Source organism: Protopterus annectens, chromosome 4.part1, assembly GCF_019279795.1.
Source record: "Protopterus annectens isolate FY-2018-M chromosome 4.part1, PAN1.0, whole genome shotgun sequence".
NCBI lineage: Eukaryota > Metazoa > Chordata > Ceratodontiformes > Protopteridae > Protopterus > Protopterus annectens.
In genome coordinates, this window is record NC_056734.1 from 568439642 (window position 1) to 568462421 (window position 22780).

General features: G+C 41.2%; 1 protein-coding gene across 1 annotated transcript in view; it reads right to left on the reverse strand.

Annotated features, from left to right (window-relative positions):
- Positions 1-22780, reverse strand: part of GNB4 (G protein subunit beta 4) — a 1262726-nt gene that overhangs the window by 964652 nt on the left and 275294 nt on the right. The window contains exon 2 of the mRNA XM_044070378.1: positions 1667-1775. Within this exon, the coding sequence (XP_043926313.1) occupies positions 1667-1723 (57 nt within the window). The 5' untranslated portion in view covers positions 1724-1775. The remainder of the gene's footprint in view (positions 1-1666; positions 1776-22780) is intronic.

Here is a 22780-nt window from a genome sequence, read left to right on the forward strand (position 1 = left end):
ACATGAAAAAAATTGGGAAATAAAAGTCTTCCCAAGGAACACCATCCCGGTTCACCTCTACTCAAAACAAAACGAATGCTGAAAGCATTCTGGGTAAACATTCTACTATATCTTCCTCTATTACAGTTTTTTTTTGCATTGGATAAAGTCCATTGATAATGGTATTTACTGGTCGTGATCTGAACAATGAGCTTGAGTTGAATTAAAGTGGAAAATGAAACTTGATGCAAGATGACCACCAGGGCTTAACAGACAAATGAATGTAAAAAGTGTGTTGATGGCACATACGGCAGACAAGAACAAAACAATGCATTAAATGTGTTTATACACAATTGTTTTAGTATTTCAAAAGTGTTTAAATGCCATTTTTCATAGTATTTATTATTATGTTTACAAATTGATGGACAGCACTTTACGAATTTGTCTTATGTAAAATGTAATTTGGCATCTTTAGACAGACAAATGTTGATAATCTCAGTTCTGAAGAAGTTATTTGCTGTTGGGACAAAAACGCTTTACTGGATATTTTTTATTAGAAAGAAAACTATGGAAATCTAAGGGAGAGACAGACATGACAATTCCACAAAGAAGGTTCCCCAGCTAGGAAATGAACCAGAACTAAATATTGTGACACAGCAATACTAAACCCTACACCATGAAGTCACTGTAACCAACAAAGATTTATTTTGAGCTCTCATGTACAGCAAGGTCTCAAAATTTTCCAATGAAAATAGTATCTACTTTGCTTCTTAATATTTTGTACATCTGGTAGCAGCATTATTTAAGTACTGATGCCTTGTGACATTAATGTTCTCCCTCATTGTAGCCAAAGAAACTGCTGGCCTCGCATAAGATGTCCAGTTGTCACTATTAAGCCCATTAAGAGTAGCCTTAATTCAAATTTGCTATTAGTTTATTCTGTGTTTCTTGGTGTTTAAGTACTTGCATTTTTGTCTAGTTTTTTAGATGCTAAAACTGCTACCTTTGCTAATTAAATTTTGTACATATTTGCCTGTTTTTATGGCTATTTCAGGTTATTTTTAATGTACCTGGAGTGTTGTGGGCACACAGTAAAAAAAAAACCTGCATTAATATGCTGGAACACATCAGTAAACATACTTCATTTTTTAATAAGACAGAGCCCCTCACTATCACTCTTCAAGAGGAACCTTGATGAGTGGATGGGCAAGAGAAAGTTCACACCGGGGATCACACCAACAGCACTACTAGATAGGGGCCAAGGGTACTAGCTGCTAGTACAAAAGTCTAGGGAACTACTAAAGGGGCGGTGAATACTGCACAATGTGGCTGGGCTAATATATGCCTTCGGGCAGATAGTCCAGTACCAACCTATGAACCTATAATGGTAGTCAAGTCATACTTCAATGATTTCAAGTTCAAATGCTTTAAAACCGGGTTAATATACTGAGCATGTCATTCCTAGAGGCTCTTAAAACTAACAAAAAGCAGAAAAGTTACAGGCAAACTGCTGTTACCATTCAGAATAACCCGTAAAGCAACTATAAATTCCATCTACCCCAGCATATGAACAATCAGCAAGGTTTAAAGGCAAATTCATAAATAATGTCATTATTCTTAAGTGCTATACATGAAATAGTGATACAATGCCCATATAGGATTAAAAAGGGGGAAATGCATTTCTTACTCTAATTTGATTCCGCAGTTGCTCCGCCTCCTGCCGTAACTGTTCCAGCTCACTCATCTTTATACTCCTTATATTCCTATACAGGCAATGCTTCAATCTGTCAGAGGGACTGAAAGTAATAAAAAAGCAACACGTTAGAAGCAAACTACAAAACAGTTTCAGTCAGAAGTCATTATGCAAGAAACATGCTAATCAACACATCTACTGACAACTTTCAATGGACCGTAGGCACCACTACCTTTTATCAATGCAAACAAAGTATGTGAAGTTACTGGAAAAATGATGCTTAACTAAAGCATATATATGACTGGTATGACTGGGAACAAGAACCAGAACAATTAACCATTGAGTTTTAGTCCTTATTTTTTTACTAAAAAAAGGGCGAAAAAACTGCAAAAGTGCTAAACATTACAAACTGAAGTATGGACTCCTGCATCCTTAATTATATTTTGACTCTCTGCTGTAAAACAAAGTACAGTCCTACTGAAGTTCTAACATGTCACATATGAGGAACATTAAGTACTTTACGATTAAAATATTTAGGATACCAACAAGTCTTTGACAGTCATCAATCATACATTTTCTCAAAGGAGTTTCTATTTCCCAACAAATTCAATGTAATGATTCGTCAAGTGGCTAGCTGGTCACAGTTTACAAAGTTTTCTGTTAAACAAATGACAAGTATACCTGTGTAAGGTACTTTGCATAATAGTAATTTTTTAAATATTTCATCAATGGAAAATATTCCACAACATTCCCCTACACAAAGGTGGCCCCTCTAAGGATCTAACTAACTACCGTCCCATAGCCATACTCTCCCCTCTAGCCAAAATCTTAGAAAAATGCATTCACTCCCAACTCCTTGCCCACCTCCTAATCACAAACAACTCTCTCCCACACAACACGGCTTTAGGCCAAAGCATAGTACCAGTACTGCCCTGCTGTCTTTCACAAACGCAATTCAAGATGTTATAAACAGAGGCCAAATGGTCTCCTCCATATTCCTTGACATGTCAAAAGCCTTTGATACAGTCTCCCACCAAATCCTACTAAATAAACTATCATCCCATGGCCTCAACATAACAGCCCTGTCCCGTTTCCATAGCTATCTCTCTAGCCTTCAGCAAGCCATCAAATGGGAGAACACCCTGTTCCCCCTTCTACCCATCACTGTTGGTGTACCCCAAGGATCCATACTTGGCTCCCTTCTCTTTACAATTTTTACTAACAACCTCAGCTCTTCAACCCAACCAGCCTCCATAGTCCAATACGCCGACAGCTCTACATTAATCTGCACTGCCCCCACCCCCCAGGACCTACAAACAAAAATGCAAAAATCTTTCCAGGACAGAAAACTACCTCACTAGCCATCAACCCATACTTAACCCCAACAAAACTAAGTTAATTGTCTTCATTTACAACAAACCCAAAACATGTCTGATTCCACTTTCTATCCTTTTCATAAATGGAACAAAAATAGATCCCAGCAGCCAAGCCAAACTTCTAGGTGTCGCAATCGATGATAACCTAAGGTTTGACACCCACATCTCCCTCACCATCAAAAAAAAAGTCCACTCCAAACTTAGCACCCTTTACAGAATTGAACCTTACCTTACAGACAACGCCAGACTAGCCACAGCCCGCACACATCTACTCTCCACCCTCCTCTGTGGCTCCCTAGTATTTGCAAACATTCGTAAATCTGACCTTAATAATCTGGAATCATGCTACAACAAAAGCGCCAAGTTTGCCACATGCCACCCTTACAGAACCCACCATTGCTCTGTATTCTCTCAACTTAAATGGTTAGAACTACCAAACCTTCTAACATTTAACCAACTGTCCATAGCCCACAATATATTCACTAACTCACAATATATTCACAAACCTAACAACTGCCTGGCAATCTAGGCCAACCCAACAGCAATCCTAGAGCTCTAAGATCCTCAAATAAATTACTGTTAAAGATTACCAAAGCCCACAACACACAGGGCACCGCCCTTTTTTCCCATAAATTTGCCAAACTGTAGAACACACTTCCTCAACCTATGGCTAAAAACCCCAGCATTCATGAGTTTGAAAACCTCCTTAAGGAACATCTAGCAAAACATTGGCTCTGCTCCTGCCATACTCCTGGTTAAGCTACCTACTACTCACTTACATTACCGTAAACTAGCTCATTCTCACAGCTACAACTATTAACTGCAGAAGGCTATCTTGATTCTACACTCAGTTTCAGTTAGCAATATATACACATATACTGCTTTGTCGGTTATGTACACTGCATTTCTCTATCTTGCAAATACTGTATCACACTGTTCTCACTATTAACTCATGCGGTCAGTTTTTATCTCTAACTGTGCCATTTTTTTGTTAAATGTTAATTTGATAATTATTTGCTAATTATTGTTGTATAACCAAATTTTTTTACTGACTTGCTTTGCACATTGTTGATTAATAAATGTTCAATTTGATTGGTTAATATTGTCCAATTGTATGTATGGAGCTTTTCTCCCCGGGTCTCCACTGAAAATGGGCCTCATGCCCAGTCGGACATTACCCGGTAAACACACAAAATAAATACATTTTAACTAAAAAAAGTTTTAATACATGAGCAGAGCATATTGACACAGCAAATAAACATTTACAAAGATAACTATCACACTTAATATTAGCATTTACTGATTTTGTACAATCAATATTTCTCCAACAGATTTAGTTATAACTAGAAGTGGTTGTTAGTTTTCATTTTAATAGTGTGAAGTTATTCTGGCAAATAACTTTCATAAAATTTGTAAACTTTACAACAGGGGAGTGTAGAAAAAGAAGTTATGTACCTACCATAACGTTCCATGTTAGTTGTCTTCTTCTCGCCTTCTTTCTTGCTGGTTGGGTTTGGAGCCGATCCTCGGCTCCGACTCGGCCATCTTCAAAAGCTCGAGAGCTGCTTACTGGCTCGAGGCCACCCTATATCCCATGATGCCTGGCGCTAGATACCCAGGTCTCGTTTGGTAAGTCTAACTGCAGACTTAATAATAAAGGAATCCTACCCTAGAATGCATAAATCCTACTGGAGAGACTACTAGTCAGAAAGGAAAAGCCAGAGAAGACTCAGCCAGTGAAAAAACAAGAGGAACTCTTCTCGGTCCACTAGGATAGGGGGATGGAGGGTGGGACGCAAGAAAGAAGGCGAGAAGAAGACAACTAACATGGAATGTTATGGTATATACATAACTTGTTTATGTTAAGTTGTCTATCTCGCCTTCATTCTTGCTGGTTGGGACAGCGTCCCTAGCACCTAAAGTCCTGGGTGGCTCATCGGAACAGACTCTTCAGAACGGTGGAACCAAAATCAGCTCTGCTCCCGGAAACCACATCCAACTTGTAATGCAAAATGAAAGTATGTGGGTTGGCCCACGCAGCCGCAGCACAAACAGATTCCATGGGCAACCTAGCCTGAAAGGCCACCGAAGTGGCTAAAGCTCTAGTGGAGTGACCTTTTGGTTTGACTGGCAATTCTTTATCCCTCAGTTGATATATAAATGTGATGACAGAAGTTAACCACCTGGATAAGGTTACTTTGGAGAATGGAAGACCTTGTTTACCCACTGCATAAGACGGAAAAGTTGGTCCGATTTTCTGATGTCCTTAGTTCTATGGAAATAAAAGCGTAGTTGCCTTTGAACATCTAACTGATGCAACTTATATTCCGATCTGTTGGAGTGGTTAGGAAAAAACACAGGAAACTCTGTGGACTGATTCAAGTTATTCTCTGAAGAGACCGTAGGAAGGAAGGAAGGAAGGAAGGATTAGTCCTGAGAGCAACCCTGTCATTGTGGAACACGAGGTACGGAAGATGGATAGAAAGAGCCTGAAGTTCCGAAACTCTTCTGGCTGAAGTAATAGCTACCAGAAAAAGGGTTTTCCAAGATAAGAACTTCAAGGTACAAGAAGCTGTGGGTTCGAAAGGGGGCAAAATTAGAGAAGCTAAAATCAAATTTAGATCCCACGGTGGTGGAGGATCTCTCACTGGGGGCCTGAGCAGAGTGGTCCCTTTGAGAAAGGCTTTACATAGCTTATGAGACATGATATTGTTTTCAGATAGGCCAATGTGAAAATTTGAAATGGCAGCTAACTGAACTCTAATTGTAGCAGAAGCGGACCCAGCATGGAAGAGTTCCGCAAGAAATGCCAAAATGTGGTGTACAAGGGCTGAAAAGGCGTCTATACTCTCAGCCTCTGCCCAGGGAGAAAAACGTTTCCACTTACTAGCGTAAGTTTTTCTAGTCGTAGACTTGTGCGACGACAAAATGACTTCGCGAACAGAGGGGGAGATTTCTGGAAGCCTGGCTAAAGTTGGAAGTGAAGCAACCAAGCAGTGAGCTGGAGAAATCGTAAGGATTGGTGCAGCCCGCCCGATTGATGAATCAGAAGGTCTGGAACTAGGTTCAGAGTCCAAGGCTGCAAGAGAAGATGGCGATGCAGGAACGGGAACCATATTTGTCAGGGCCAGTAAGGAGCAATGAGGATCATTTTGCAGCCCAATACTGTAGCTTTCTGTATTAGCTTCAGGATTAGGGAAAAGGAGTGAATGCATAAGGAAGTCCCTGAGGCCAATCGTGGACTAGAGCGTCTCTGGGGGAATGTCTGGGAAGTGGAAGGAGAGAGAAGAAATTGCTGCACTTGCTGTTGAAGGGAGTTGTAAAAAGGTCGCAGTAAGGTTGGCCCCATTTGCGGAAGATTTGGTCCGCAACTACCTGATTCAGAGACCACTCGTGAGGTATGAGAATTGCTCTGCTCAGCCAGTCTGCTATGACGCTGGACCTCCCGGGGATGTACGTTGCGATCAGAAACCGTTGGGAAGAGATCGCCCACTGCCAGAGTCTGAGTGCTTTTCGACACAGGGGGTGGGACCTGGTTCCGCCCTGCTTGTTGATGTACCACACTACTGACATATTGTCCGTTTGAATTGCAACGGTCCCGGTAGGAAAAGAGTCCTGAAGAGCTTGCAGCGCTAAGAGCACGGCCCTCATCTCCAAGACGTTAATATGCAGATGGTACTCGTGAGGTTGCCATGTGCCTTGGACTGTTCTGCCTTGATAATGCCCCCCCCACCCGATCAGGGAGGCGTCCGTGGTCACCGTAGCAACTGGAGGGGGGAGTACAAATGGTCTGCCGTGGGACACTGATGTGGAGACCATCCACCACGCAAGGTGCTTCTTGCATGCTTGTGTGATCATAATCATGTAAGACATGGGAAGCTGCTGGAAGGACCACTGGGTGGAATGAAGCCACTGGAGAATCCTCAAGTGAAAACGAGCTAGAGGGACAAGTATGATCGCTGCTGCCATGAGACCCAGAGTTTGGAGGACAAACCTGACTTGAATTCTTTTGCATGCTAATAAAATCTTCACGTGTTGGCGAATCACTAATACCCTGTCTGGTGGAAGGCTCGCTGACATGTCTTTGGTATTTAAATTTGTGCCTATAAAGGTGATAGATTGACAGGGCGACAATGCAGACTTTTCGAAATTTATTGTGATACCTAGCCTGGAGCAAGTCTCGATAGTGCAGTCTCTGGCTCGCAGAAGGTGATGCCTGGTGGTAGCAGTGAGGAGCCAGTCGTCTAGATATGGAAACACCTGGAATCCTTGCCGTCTCAGGTGAGCAGTAACTACTGCCATACATTTGGTGAACACCCTGGGGGCTGTGGTGAGACCAAAGGGCAGAGCTCTGAACTGATAATGGCTGGCTCCCAGCCAGAAGCGAAGGAATCTTCTGGAGCGTCTGTCCATTTTGATGTGGTAGTACGCATCCTGAAGATCTATAGAGCACATCCAATTGTCCTGACCCAGGAAGGGTAAAATGGACTGTAGCGTGACCATCTGAAACTTCGTTCTTTGTACAGACCTGTTCAGTCTGGTGAGATCCAGAATGGGTCTCCAGTTCCCTGTCTTTTTTGGTACTAAAAAGAACCTTGAGTAAATTCCAGATCCTTGTTGGTCTGCTGGGATTTGCTGGATGGCCCTTTTTTTTTTTAGCAGTTTTGAGACTTCTTGAACTGCTTGGTCCCTTAGATTGGGTGGAACGTCTAGAAGGGACTTGTTTGACCTTAAGGGGGTGCGAACAAAGGGAATTCTGTAGCCTCTGGATATAACGGACTGTACCCATTTGTCTTGTGTTATGTCTTGCCAGGCTCTTGTGTACAGCGATAATCTTCCCCCGACTGCCTCCAGAGGTGGGCAGCCGGGCAACCCTTCAGGGATGCTGGAAGGGCTTCTCAGAGAAGGATTCTCTGCTGCCCTGATTTTGCGGACCCCCTCTGCCACGAGGGTGGCGTCTATTATTGTTCCCTCCTCTGTCCCTGGATGGGAACCCACCACGTGTGTCTGGCAAAGCTCCCTGGGATTTCCGGAACCATATCTTTCCACTCTTCTGACCCTTGGGATATGGCCTGGAAGGAGTGGAAAAATGGACTCCTATGGCAGAGGGAGTCTTGCCTTCCTGCTCACACCTGGTAAGGGTGTCCTTCACCTGTGATCTAAAGAGAGAGGAACCATCAAAGGGGGTGTTGGTGAAAGACGCTCTGAAAGGTTCCGCAAAGTTACATAGCCGCATCCAAGCGTGTCTCCTTAGGGCAACGCCTGTACCTGCGGCTCTACTCGCACCATCGGCTGCATACGAAATGAGCCCCATGGAGGAGTTTACCATTGAATTAAGAGTCGCCAGCTGGGAGGCTGCCTTAGCCTGGGCCCCCTCAGCTAATGGATCTTGGAGGGTATCTCCAAGCTCTTTAAGGAGATCCCTTTGAAGACGGGTAAAGTGGCACAAATAATTCAGGGACCTCCTGGAAAAGGTCACTGAAGAGAACATCCGCTTCCCATATCTGTCCATCGTCCTGGACTCCTTGTTAGGGGGATGGACAGATGAAGAAGTTTCTGCCAGCTCCTTTGTGGCCACCGCTACCACCATGGCATCAACGGGGACTCCTTTGGTCAAAAACGGTTTGTCCTGTGGTGCAGTTATGAATTTAGTAGGTCTTCTTGGGGTCGGTTCCACTGTGTCTGGAGCTGACCACGCCTTCCGAGCCACCACAGACATCAGTGGGTCGAAAGGCGGAGACACCCAGGAGGTGGAAGGTCGGGATCCAAATGCGTCCAGGAATACCGACTTATCCTCGGAAGGGCTTAGGACAGTCCAGTTCCCCCTCTGCCTAAGCATCGCAAGGATGTCTGAGAAGACATCTTCAGAGGGGGATCCTGGGGACCCTTCCGAATCCTCTAAGTCGGTATCTGATGTGACAGACTCAGGGGAGTCAACATGCTTCCTGTTGCATTTCCTCTTACGAGGTAGCTCCTCTGAATGATCAGGGGAGGCCTCAGAAGAGGAAGATACACCCAAAGGGGTGTCCTGGAGCACTGGATCCCCACGCTTGGGATCTGGAAGAGGGGCAGAGGCTGACGCAGGCAAAATAGGGGGAGGAGCTGATGGGGTCGATCGTGGGACTGACTCGGGGGCCAGTACACTCCTCATCACCTCGAAGGCATCCCTGCCTGGACGCAGAGAGAACTCCGGTTCCGAAGAAACCAGAATCCCTGTCTGCACCGAGGGGGATGGCTCCGAGGCAGATGTGGGATCAGAGCTCACCTGAGCCGAAGCCCCGAGGGGGAGAGCGGGATCGGACATGAGTCTGATGCCACTTGCCCCCTCGGAGCTGACGAGGGAGTCCCGGTGCCCAGATCCCTCCAGGGATGTTACCATGGAAGGGATCAGAGCCAACGACAGAACCGAAGGAGAAGGTATTGGAGCAGACGGTTCCACGACTCTAACCCCAATGAACTCCGGCTCTGAGCTCAAAGGATGAGTCGGAGGAGGAATATTTACAGACGTGGACGGAGTTGACACCTGATGAGGGGGGCTGGACAAGATTTTGGCTAGGGCCTGCAATTTTAACAGCCTACTGACCACTCTTTCCAAGTCATGGTCTGAAAGTCTTGAGGACCGAGAAGTGTGGGATGAGCGATGACTACGCTCTGACTGAAGGAAAGGTGATCTCGGAGCCGAACGTATCGACTCCAGAGAAGGAGACCTGGATCTTTTTCGACTCTCAGACGGCTCCGAAGAACGTGTTGGAGCTGACTGGGAGGGAGGAACATCTGTTCCAGCCGGAGCAGAGATGGATGGTACAGCTTCACCCAACGACGGCTCCGAACTGGGAGCCGAAGGTTTAGGTGGCCTGGAAGATTTCACGGGCTGAGCTTTAGCCGGTGAATCTTGGGGCTTAAGCAAACCCCTCAGGATCAACTTGTTTTTGCGCTCCTGCAGGACTCTTGGACTGAAAGCATGGCAAATCGAGCAAGAGTCCTGCAGGTGCACGGCGCCCAGACAATAAACACAAGAAGTGAGACCATCTGTCAGAGACATCTTCTGACAGCATGACTCACACTTCTTGAATCTAGATGGCTTAGGATCCTTGGATATCTTGAAAGAAAACCAAGGAACAAAGAAACACACACAGAAAAGTTAAGGTAACTAACCACGAAAAATTACACACTACAGTTACCACAACCAAAACTACAAGCAAGGTTATATCTGCACTACTACAACCAAAACTATAGTTAACCATCACTAAACTAGCTAACAGTGATAAAAGAAAAACATTTAAAAAAAAAAAAAAAAAAAAAAATTTTGGGACATCTATGTATTTTTGTTATTTTACTCTGCACTGTATTGCTTCATTATGCCTGCTCTTTTTGCACATTTTATGTAAATGTATTTCCTGACTGCTTGAATCTTACTCTTGTACTATACCATTAACTTTATGTAACCATGTTTTCATTGTATTGCTTGTGGAGCTTTTCTCCCCGGGCCTCCACTGAAAATGGGCACTTTTTGGCCCAGTGGACTTCCCCGGTAATCAAACTGAAATAAAATAAATAAAGAAAGAGAGAGAGAGAGATCGAGAGAAAAGTTATCCTCTAACTTAAATGGAAAACCTTTCTGAGGTAAGGAATGGAGGAAAAAAAAGGGGAGATCGAGAGAAAGGTTATCCTCTAACTTAAATGGAAAACCTTTCTGAGGTAAGGAATGGAAGAGAAAAGGGGGAGGGGAAACTCTTTAATTAAAACGAGTTTCTGAGAAGTGACAAGGATTCAGGAAGAGATTAGCTACAATACAACAGTTTTATCTAAACGACCAATTCTACACTAAAACTAACAGTTTATGACAAAAAAAATGATAATTACAAAGTTTTATACGACCTGAGCCAGTAGAACAACCTCGCAGCAGAAGCAGCAAACGAGATCTGGGTATCTAGCGCCAGGCATCATGGGATATAGGGTGGTCTCGAGCCAGTAAGTACCTCTCGAGCTTTTGAAGATGGCCGAGTCGGAGCCGAGGATCGGCTCCGAACCCAACCAGCAAGAATGAAGGCGAGATAGACAACTTAACATGCATTTTTCCAATTTTAATAACTTTTACAACTATTGTAATATATATACCAAAAAAGGGGGAGTTTGTGCTCCTGGAATAATTCCTGGAATTAAAGCATTAAATAGTATCAAAGATTTAGTCCCAATAATTATCTTTAATGTACGATTTGTATATTATTATTCTAAATATTTTGGATAAATAAGACTTACTAGTCTCAGTATTTGTCTCAAGATTGATTAGAAATTCTATGAATTTTGGTAAATAATTTTTATTTATATCTGACATAATTCTATTTTGGGTATTACAAATGAACCAATTATTCAAATCAAACTCTTTATATTACGAATTCAGATGACAGTATTTTAGTACCATTTAAGAACAGATTTGAAATTTCTTAAAAATCAGCATTTTATTAATATTTGAAGAGTTTAAATCTTCAGTAAAGGCTACAGGAAATAATGTAAAGCACCATGCTTTTATATCCAGATTTCCATATTATTCTGACGGTTTATTAACATTTTTGGTAAAGTAATTCTTTAATAACCAAATAAAATTATTAAGTAATATTTGTCTAGGTAAACTGGATATACCATTATTACTAATCATATGCTTTCATAAATTAATTTCCATTCAGCTATGTACTTTGGATTTAACCATAACACTACTGTTTTGATAATGAAAGATAGCACACATAATTCAGAGAATCCAATACAGCCATCCTCCCAGCTTCTTGTATGATGCTCAAGACATACTTGACTTACTGGTAAAACTAAAGATTTTGTGGAGCGCAGTATTACATTTTCATATAATTAGACTGTTTGAATAGTATTATTCTTTGATAACGTAATTTTAATTAAAGTTAATCTTTCTTCCACAGTAAAAAAATCAAGTCATTAACTGGATAATTTTCCAAACTATGATTACAATTAATTAACACTGTTAGTTTTGTAATTAACGGTTAATAAATACTAAATTTCATTATTCCAATTAAATCACTACTGTCTCTTAAATCATTTATTTTTTTAAATTAATACTATGATTAAAGCTTAAACCTGAAAAAAAAAATAATAATTTAGAATATTTTAAAGGAATCTTAAAATGTCTGAAAAAAGATGACTTTTCGAGTATACTGGTGTCTTATTTTGAATCCAACAAGATCAGTATTTGACTGAATAAATAGCAAAAGGTTCTATAACCAAAGCAAATAATAATGGGTGACAAAATACAACACTGTTTTGTACCTTTATACATCTTAATTGATCTAATTTGACAAAGGCAAAAGAATTTTGCTAGAAATTAATAAATAAGATTCCTATGGAAGTTTGGAAGCTAGGAGGGAGAAAACTGATATATCTGGAAGGTTTAGCTTAACAGTACTTTAAGAAGAGGAGGAGAAGTAACAACATCCCTGAAGAAAGTGGTGGTAGCTGCAATACCTAAAGAGGGAAAACCCATCAGATCCAGCTCTATACAAGCCCATTTCAATACTAAACCATGATTATAAAGTGTTTATGTCTACAATGGCTAAAAGAATAAAAAAAGTGATGCCAAAAATCTAAGTTATGCACTTACCATAACTTGGCATCTGTGTTGTCCATTTCCATTCTTCCTCACTACTGGGCCTAGGATCCAATATGGCAGCTTTCCTCTAGACTTCAAATCCAAGCCTCGAGATCCACCCTTTACACATAGTCCCCTAGACCATCCCTAAGCCATCAGATCAAGTTTGCTGCCATATATACACATACCTATATGAAAAAACTGTCGTCACATAGTAACGATAAATCACAGAAGCGACTTAATATCTGAGCAGGCTCAAACCAAGAACCTGTGGGTTCTGAACATATCTAGGAAATCTTCCAAGAAGAAAGGAAGGGGAATGGATGGGGGGGCGAGGAAAAATGAAAATAGGCAACACAAATGCCAAGTTATGGTACGTGCATAACTTACAAATCTAATCTTGTCATTTTCATTCTTCCTCACTACTGGCTCAGAGTCTCCACCTACATAACTCTTGGGTTGCCTCCCTATGACGGAGCACTACTGAACCAAAAGTAGCTCTGTTTCTGCAGATAATTTTGTTGTTCATTACAAGCTGGACATTATGCATAGTAGACCAAGTGGCTGCCACACAAATATCATCAACAGAAGATCTGGAGGAAAAGGCAGCTGAAGCAGACATGGACCTGGCTGAATGGACTTTAAGTGAGTGAGACAAACATAAACCTTTTGCATGGTAAAATCAAAGAAATGCAGTCTATAATCCATCTAGCCAAAGTGATCCTAGACACTGCCTGTCCCAAATGATTAGAAGAGAAGGACAGAAACATTAGGTCAGACTTTCCATGTTGTTTTGTTCTGTGAAGGTAAAATCATAACTGTCTATTGACATCTAGAAAGTGTAGCACGTATTCACCTTTGTTCAAAAAATTGGGGAAAATACTGGGAGTTGAATAGATAGGTTATGATTTAACTCGGTGACTACCTTGGACACGAAGGAAGGATTGGTTCGAAGGGTTATTCTCTCTTTGTGGAAGATGATGCAAGGGAATTTAGCTGATAAACGCCTACAACTCAGATTCTCTTCGCCGAAGTAATAGCCACAAGCATAGCAGTTTTCCAGGAAAGATGCTTCAAATCACAGGTGCTTGTTGGTTCAAATGGTTTTTGGGTTAATCCTTGAACCTTAGAGAAGATTCTTTAATTGGAGGTCTGAGAAGAAAAACTCCCTTCATGAAAGCTTTACATAGTTTAGTAGAAGGCAAAGAAAAATTTGGTTTCCTGAGTGAAAACTAGATACTGCCGCTAGGTGGAGCTTACTCGTGGAAAAAATAGTTCAATGGTCAAAAAGGTCATTAATGGAAAGCAAAATATCTGGAATCGAAGCCGAAAAAGGATCAATCTTTTCTTTGCAAGCCCATACAGAAAATATTTTCCATTTACCTTTGTACAGCTTTTTAGTGGACTTCTGAGAGGCCAGGACAATGTGACGTACTGCAGTAGCAAGCCTGGACTAAATCACTAGAATTGGAGAAACCATACGGCTACCCTGAGGGCATGGTGATTAGGGTGCTGGAGTTCCAACGTGTGAGACAGGAGATCCTGAGAGAGCTCCAGCTCCAGAATCCATGGAGGATATTTGAGATGAAACCATAGAAGGGAAAACGCACCTGCCAAAGCCAAAACAGGGCAGTGTGGATGACTGAGTTCTAACTTGCTCATTGTTTGAAGAAATCTTGGAATCGGAGGAAGAGGAAGGTAAGCAGAGAAGAACCTGAAGCCAATTGTGGATTAAATCATCCCTCGGTGACTCCCCTGAGAGGGGATCAGAGGGAAATACTTGCTGCATTTGTTGCTGAGGGGAGAAGCAAATAGGTCACAGCAAGGTTGCCCCCAACGGCTGAAAATCCTGTTCACTACCAACTGATTGAGGGACCACGTGTGAAGAATCAAAATGGACCTGCTGAGTCTGTCCACCAATACACTGTTCTTCCCGGGTATGTGTACTGCAATTAGAAAGCAGTCTGAAGAGATCACCCATTCCCAGACTCTCATGGCCTCCCTGCATAATGGATAAGAATGAGCTCCTCCTTGCATGATGATATACCAGACTACGGACATGTCTGTGTGAGTAGCAATGGTCCCTAGAGGGAGGTCATACTGAAAGGCTTGCAACAGAAGGACTGTCCTCATCTCTAGGATGCCGATATACAACTTGGTCTCCGAGGAACACGTGCCTTGGATCAACTTCCCATCATAATTCCCCCCCACCCCAGCTGGGAAGCATCCGTGGTCACTGTGACTGTTGGCAGGGGAAAAGAAAATGGCCTACCCAAGTGCAGGTCCGAGCAGTGAATCCACCAAAGAACATGATGTTTGCAAATTGGAGTGAGTTTAGCAGGCATAGAAAGAGGATGATAGAGGGGTGGACCACTGAACTGCTAAGGTCTACTGGAGTACCCTCATGAAAAACCTGGCCAGGGAGACTAGTATTACTGCAACTGACATGGACCCCAGGACCTTTAATACCAGCCTCGCAAGAGGAGAGTGATGAGATAGCATGTCCTGTATCTGATTTCTCAAGGAAGATATTCTGTGCGTTGGAAGATATGCCACTGTGTGTAAGGTATCTAGCTGGATTCCTATGAATTCCAGGTCTCGGACTGAAGTTGACGGATTTTGATAATTTACAGAAATTCCTAAAAGTTAGAGATGTATATCAAATAATCTCTGGCTTGAATCAGTTAATGCCTGGTTGGGGAAGTAAGGAGACAATTGTCTAGGTGTGGAAACACCTGGAATCCTCTGAGCCTCAAGTGAACTGCTACCACTGCCATGCACTTGGTGAACACCCAGGGGCCTGTGGAGTGACCAAAAGGCAGTGCTCTGAACCGATAGTGATTGGCTCTCAGCTGGAAGTGCAGAAATCTCCTGGAGATCCTGTGCATATTTATGTGACAGTAGGCATCCTGGAAATCTACGGAGTGCATCCAGTTGTCTTGTGCAAATACAGCAGAATGGACTGTACCATAATAATTCTGAACTTGGACTTTCTTACATATTGATTCAATCTACTTAGATCCAGGATTGGTCTGAGGTCCCCTGTTTTCTTTGGCACCAAAAAGAAGCGGGAGTAAGTTCCGAATCCTATCTGTTTAGTTGGGACCTTTTGGATGGCTCTTTTTTGAAGCAGCTTTTTGACTTCTAGGGCTGCTGACTCCCACTGACTGGGTGGAATGCCAGGGAGTTTCTTGCTTAGTCTTGAAGAAAGAAGGGAAAAGGGAATGTAATAGCCTCTGGATATAATGGAAAGCACCCATTCGTTTTGTGTAATCCTTGTCCAGGCTTTTGGGTACAGTGAAAAAAATGTCCCCAGACTGCCTCCAGAAACAGCAATAGGGCAGCACTTCAGGAACACTGTAAGGGCCTGTCAGGAAAGGAATCCCTACAGCCCTGAGTCTGCGGACACCCTCTGCCTGCCACTGAAACCTCTTCCTCTGCCTCTGGAAGAGGAATCTCCCCATGAGTCCTGGAAAGGTGCCAGAGACTTACAGAACCACATTTTCTTGCCACCTCATTGGTTCCTGTAGAAAGTACGCTGAGGGGTAGAAAACTTGATTCCAACAGCAGACAGGGTCTTTCCTTTTCAGACCTTCAGTCAAGGAAATGCTTACATGCAGCAAGCAGAAAGGAAAGTACCAAAGAAAGGGGTGTTAACAAAAGACGTCTTACAGGGTTCTGTAAAATCACAGAGCCTCATCCAGGCATGTCACCATATGGCTACGCATGAACCGGCAGCTCGAGAGGGACCTTCTACTACATGAGAAATTAGCTTCATTGATGGGTTAGCTGTAGACAATAAGAGTGGCCAGCTGCAGAAAAACCTTCTTAAGGTCCTCTGCCGACATGGACTTGGTGAGAGAATTTGAGAGGTCTCTGATCAACTCTCTCAGCAAATGGGTGAAATGTGTTGTATAATTCAATGACCTCAGTGCGAAAGTAGCCGAGGCATAAACACGCTTCTCAAATCTGTCCCTCACTCTAGATTCCTTGATCTGGGGATGCACAGTGGAGCTCTGCTGTGCTAGCTCCTTCTTTATGGCTGCTCCCACAACCATAGCATCCACAGCAACTCCCTTGCTCCAGAATTGGTGGTCAGCATGTGGAGATAGAATTTTATCCAGACGTTTGGGAATTGGTTCAACAGTGTCTAGCTTCTTCAATGCCCAGTGGTAGACAATGTCAATAAGCTCATCTACCGGGGGGGGAGGTCACCAAAGATGTAGATGGACCAGCCCCGAAGGCCTCCAAAAATACAGTCTCCTCAAGGGAAGGATTTTGGGAGGACCATCCACTCCCCTGCCTAAAACTTTCCATGAGGTCTCCAAAGGAAATCTAGTCAGGTGGTGATCAGGGGGATCCTTCCATTTCCTCAAAGTCTGTGCCCTCCATGAGGGACACCATAGGGGAGTCTATGTGCCTCCTTTTGCACAGCCTCTTCTGATACCTCCATGGAACATCCCACCAAAGAGGTTCCTTGGAAGAGGAGGGGAGTCCCTGTGTGGGACATACATGGAGACTTTCTGGAACTGGCTGACCCAATGGAACACGAATGATGGGCTTAGCACTTAAAACAGATGAAGGATGAGAAGTAGGAATCAGGACAGAAGAGGACAGTTCCCTTGCTGCAGAGAACGCCCTTTCTACAACCCAGAAGGCTGATGGACCAGGAGAAATCTCTCCCTCCCTCCTCAGAACCGAAGTCTCAGAGGAGAGGAAGTCTGTGCCAGCCCCAGATCCGTGCAGTCCGGACAGAATCAGACCCAAGCTGTCTAGAGCTGAGGCACCCAGGGGGAGGTAACAATCCAAACAAATCAAAGCCAAACCCTGGTCCTCAGACCAGGCACAGACCTCTGGAATCAGAGACCCACTCTGATCCAAAGACAACTGTGCAGAGCTGGTCAGGGCGACTGTTGAATCTGAAGTCTGGGACTTCTTAGGATCTGACGGCATACCTTTCAGACGTCTTGAATCCTTGGGCTCCAAAGCCGATGGATGGATCAGAGAAGCAGAAAGTCGCTGTCTGACTGGAGAGCTCACAGATCCAGTACGGGATGGAGCAGGTATGACTCGCATCTGAATTTGAGCTCTAAGAAATTTCTGTATCATCCTCTCTATGTCATGATTGGAGAAGCTCCTGGAAGACCTAAATGAGGTGGTGGAAGGCGGTCTCGAGGTATCTGAAAAAGCTTGCATGGTAGATCCAGAGACACTTTCTGTAAAGCCAGATCTGGGATACTCTCTCTAGCTGTCGGATCTAATGTCTTAGGATTTGAAGCTGGGATGAACTGAATAGGTGAGCTTGTACTGGAAGAGGAGACTGATGGATTGGAGGAAAGGGCAGGATGCAAAGGTTGAAAAGCAGAGGCCAGATATGAGATCATTGGAGCCAATACTTTCCTCAGTTTAGAGGACAGCTCAGAGGATGAGGAAGGTGACCTGTGGTGTTTCTTCCTTTGCTCTGAGCCCACCTATTTGGTGGGGATTTGAACCCCAGCATGTAATAACCCTTTCAAGATAAAAGTTTGCTCCATCGATCCAAGAGAGCTCTCAAACTGAAGGTGCTGCATAATCAGCAGCAGGAGTCTAGATGAGCAGCTCCCAAACAGTATACACACTTCTTGTGAGCATCAGAATTTGGGATCTTGTGCCCACAAGAAGTGCACTTTTTTAAGCCAACAGGACTATGGTTTCTCTGCCATAGGGAAGCACACACACAGCTCACAAAGAAGTTCAGGTCCCAGTTTCCAGCGACATCTAGAACACTAGCTGGCTAAAGAAAAAAGAACTATATTTAACCTAAACACACTTTTTGGTAATGAAAACAGAACACACAGAGAAGGAATGAGAAAAGAACTAGGCACCTAACACACACATCGTAAGAGAGACGGCACACACTTTCTAAAAGTTAACTAGGTGAAGAAAAAGCGAAAAACCTAACTACAAAGACGGAGGAGCAAATTTCATACTATAACAAGAAAGGAAACAGGAATAGCAGATAAAAAATTAAGAAAAAAGCACTTAATGCTTGTGATTTTGAAGACAGGCTGGATCTTCCGTATGACTGGAATGGCGGCAAACAAGAACTGGGGGCTTAAGGATGGTTTAGGGAATATCAGATCAGACAGTCAGATCCTAGACCCAGTAATGAGGAAGAATGAAAAGGGCAATATCTGATAGATATAGATCAATGTGGTTTTGTGGAGGGAACATTTGATAACATTAACAAAACAATGATGATCCAGAGGGAAGCAGAATGTAAAAAGATACCACTGTTGTTGGTGCGTCTTGATGCAGAGAAAGCATTTGATGGAGTAAGCTGGGACATTATAAGCAGGGCTACATAAGCATTTGCATTCCCTGATGACATAAGGTTGATTAGAAGTATATATGAGGGATCGGAGGTGAAAATTAAAGTGAGTGGGTTTCTTTCTGCTTGAGCAGAGCAATGGGGCAGTGCTGACCTCTTCCTTATTTGCCAGTGTTTTAAATATAGTGCAAAGAAAATATGGAACTCAAAAATTCAAGGATATAATTGGTATGGTAGTCAAGAAAAGCTGGCTCTACTTGCAGATATTAGTCTACACCTGATAAAATTAGTAAAGAACATTTCAGTGTTGAGGAACATTTTGAGACAGTTTCATACGTTTTTGGGATACAAAATAAATGAAGCTAAAACAAAGGGAATAGCTGTAAACCATGTACCCACACACGTATTGGTTCAGCAACACCCATACTTATGGGGACATGATAAAAGTAAAGTACTTAGGAGTATGGATTAAAAAATTATTCTGGTGTGGCAGCTAAGGATATATGGGAAGAGACTAAACAAAAGATGATACAAAAACAGAAACCTTGGAAGTTCTGTTATATGGATAGTAAGATACAAGCAGTTAATTTTTTTTAGTCCCTTTAGTTCTGGTCATAGATCAGGTATATTTTTACCAACCAGAGGAGAAGTTGTGGATAGCAATTAATAAAGAGCTGAAGGATTTTATCTGGGAGGGCTAGATGAAAAAAGTCAAGTGGGATAAGCGGATTCTTCCAATAGAACAAGGCAGATTGGATCACCCAATTTGAAAGGGTATTTCAGAGTTACACAGTTAAGGCTCCTATATATAGCATAAGCAGAAACCTATAATTTAAAGTGGAAAGGGACGATGACAAAATAGGGGGGAAGCTCAAGAAACAAGGAGAAACTGGGATTTTGGATGCGGATCTTTAAAGAGAATAACAATCATACAAAATATTATATTCATAAAGTAGCAGAAAGTATTCCAAGAACTGAGCCAACACAAGAATGGAGAAATGAGATTCTGCCAATAGGGCTGACTGCCATTAGGCATACAGACAATAGGAAAGATCGGGTGGAATTTATTGGAGAAAACTGGCAGAGGAACAAAGGTATTGGGAACAAATAACTAGAAAGAGAAAGCTAAGAGAATGGGAAGAAGCAAACAATTTTTGAACTGCAGGTTAGAGATTGCCTTCTCTATAACTGATTGATATCAGAGAATAGGCAAAAAAAAGAAACGGGGTGGGGGGTCCTAAACAAAAGACCAGTACTGCTAAAGTTTTTAGTAGAATTCAGAACAGAAGATGCTGTTAAAGGAATAATTAGTGCACGATAACTATAAGAATCAATCACAGGAGGTTAGAAGGGATTGGGAAGAGAGATTGTTTAGATGAGACATGCATATCCCAAGTATGCAACAAAATATAGAAGATTTAAGAGTTTTCTTTGGAAATATTTACATAGGTATTTTACACCTCAAGTAGACTCCAGAGGTTTTTTCCTCAGGTAGAAAGCAAATGTTGGAGGTATGATGGGGAAAGAAAGGGGTAATTGGGAACATATTTTCTGTGAGTGTAGTGAGATGTCAGACTTTAAAAATTTCCTGTGGACTCCTCTGTCAGACACACTGGTGTATTTAGGGAAATTATTTTTCTGAGCTAGGATACAGAAGTGGAATTTCCTAGACCTAGAGGCCTTGCTGCATCTAAAAAAAGCAATTATTAGAAAATAGAAATCAAAGTCTAAACCAACTGCACTAGAAGTAGTGAATATAGTAAGAGATAAAACAACTGGAATTGGGAAGTTTAGAAAATGCAAATTACATAGAAAAAAATGGGAATTGTGGGAACAATACATACAGAGGAGGAATGAGGTTTAAACGAAGGCAGGATTTAAATGAGATATGTAATGTTTAACTGAATAAGTGTGTAGATAAGTGATGTATAATATTTGCAACTAAAACTATGTCAATATGGTTTGTGATAGGAGTGATATGCAATGCTGGCAACTAAGATTATCAATATGGTACATTTTCATTTATGTAAACGTATGACTGCCTATGTCATAAGTGCTAATTTAATAAAGATGTTTTTTTCTATAAGAGGAATCAGTTTTATGAAAATATTTGGAAAATGTTTTCCTTAAGTGCATTAAATAAATAAAACCAGAGTCAAATGCTTTAAATCCAGACTATTAATAAACAGTTTTTTTATTTGCATAATCTATTAAGGTGACTATTATTTTCTTATCCTGTGTTTGTTCAATATAGATCCAATGTGATTGCTACTAACTAACAAAATTAACATTTTCTGACTATATTAGCAAGCAGAAAGGTTTTATAAAATCAACATTTAAAAGGGATACATGTTTGTATGTGGAATATAAAGGACTTTTGTGCCACTTCAAAACAGGAGAAATTAAAATTACATTTCCAAGAAGGTGGATTAGATGTGGTTTTAACTTCTGTAAAAACTTTTATGGTAATAAATCATGGGACAATAATATCATTACCAACAGCCTTATCACATTTTATATTTTTAATCTTTTCTTTAAATTTCTTACACTGAGATGGACTTTTCGGTTTTCTTTATAATTGACCGACTTCAGAAGAAATAAATACTTCTGCTTATAAAATTTCTAACTATACTTTTCCTCTTATGTAATACTGCTGGGGGTGTTTAGATATTTCTACTTTCCAAACACTCTAAAATGTCTGCTATATCAGTAACCTTTTCGTATTATTATTTTGACTAACAACTTCCTTAATATAATTAGATTTGTTAATTTTATGTAACTCACTAATTTATACAAATTTGTTGGGTTTAAAGAATATGCTTTTAGTTTAAACTTTTCTAAAGAAAGACTTTTGTCTTAAAATGACCATATAGTTTAAATGTAGTGCTTTTACGGTTTCTAAATATTACTTTTTTGTAAAATTAATTTTAATGTTTTTTCGACTAAGTCCAATAGTTATTTATGCCTTTCATTCCTTTTGTGCAAGTACAAACGAGATGCATTACCATGTCCAAAAATTATAAAACACTTTAAAGAGTTTTTAAAAGAAATTCAACTTTGTTACATAAGCTGGAGATCTGTAAAAACTCAAGTGTATTGGTTTAACTATAAACAAATGCAATTGCATTATGGTCTAATAAGGAACAAGAAATTACTATAGCTTTCACTACTTTAGAAATAAAGTCAATTGAAACAAAAACCTTTTCATTGTTGGACTGTGTGCCAAATCTATGAGTAATGTAGATATATTAAAGAATTAGATTCTAAAAAATGAATGTTTAAGATTAACTAACAAAAAAATTTGCTAAAGCTTTGGCTGCAGCAGAGATGTTTGGCCTATTACTAGCACCCTACCCATCATTAATTAAAATACAGTTAAAACTATACACCATAATAAAAGATATATTTTCATGTAAGAAAGCATTAGATCTAAACATTTCAGACTCGCTCCAGTCATTGGAATCCAATATGCATTAGCTGGATTATATATTCTTTCCTGTAATTCAACTACTACTATACATAACATGCCAAAATTATCAGAAAATACATCAATTAATTAGTTTAGGCATTAAGTTATAATATTTCCAAAGAATAAATAGCAGTACCTCTTCTATTCCCTTTAAAGTACGAGTCAGCAATTACAACGTATTCTTTTGAGTTCAGTTTATCATCCTAAATTAAATGAGTTTCTTGTAAAAAAATATGAGCTTCATGTAACACACTAGCCCTCTAATAAGCACTATTTAATCCATTAATGTTCAATTACACACATTTCAAGTAAGACACATTAAGTTAAAACAAAGTTTGATACC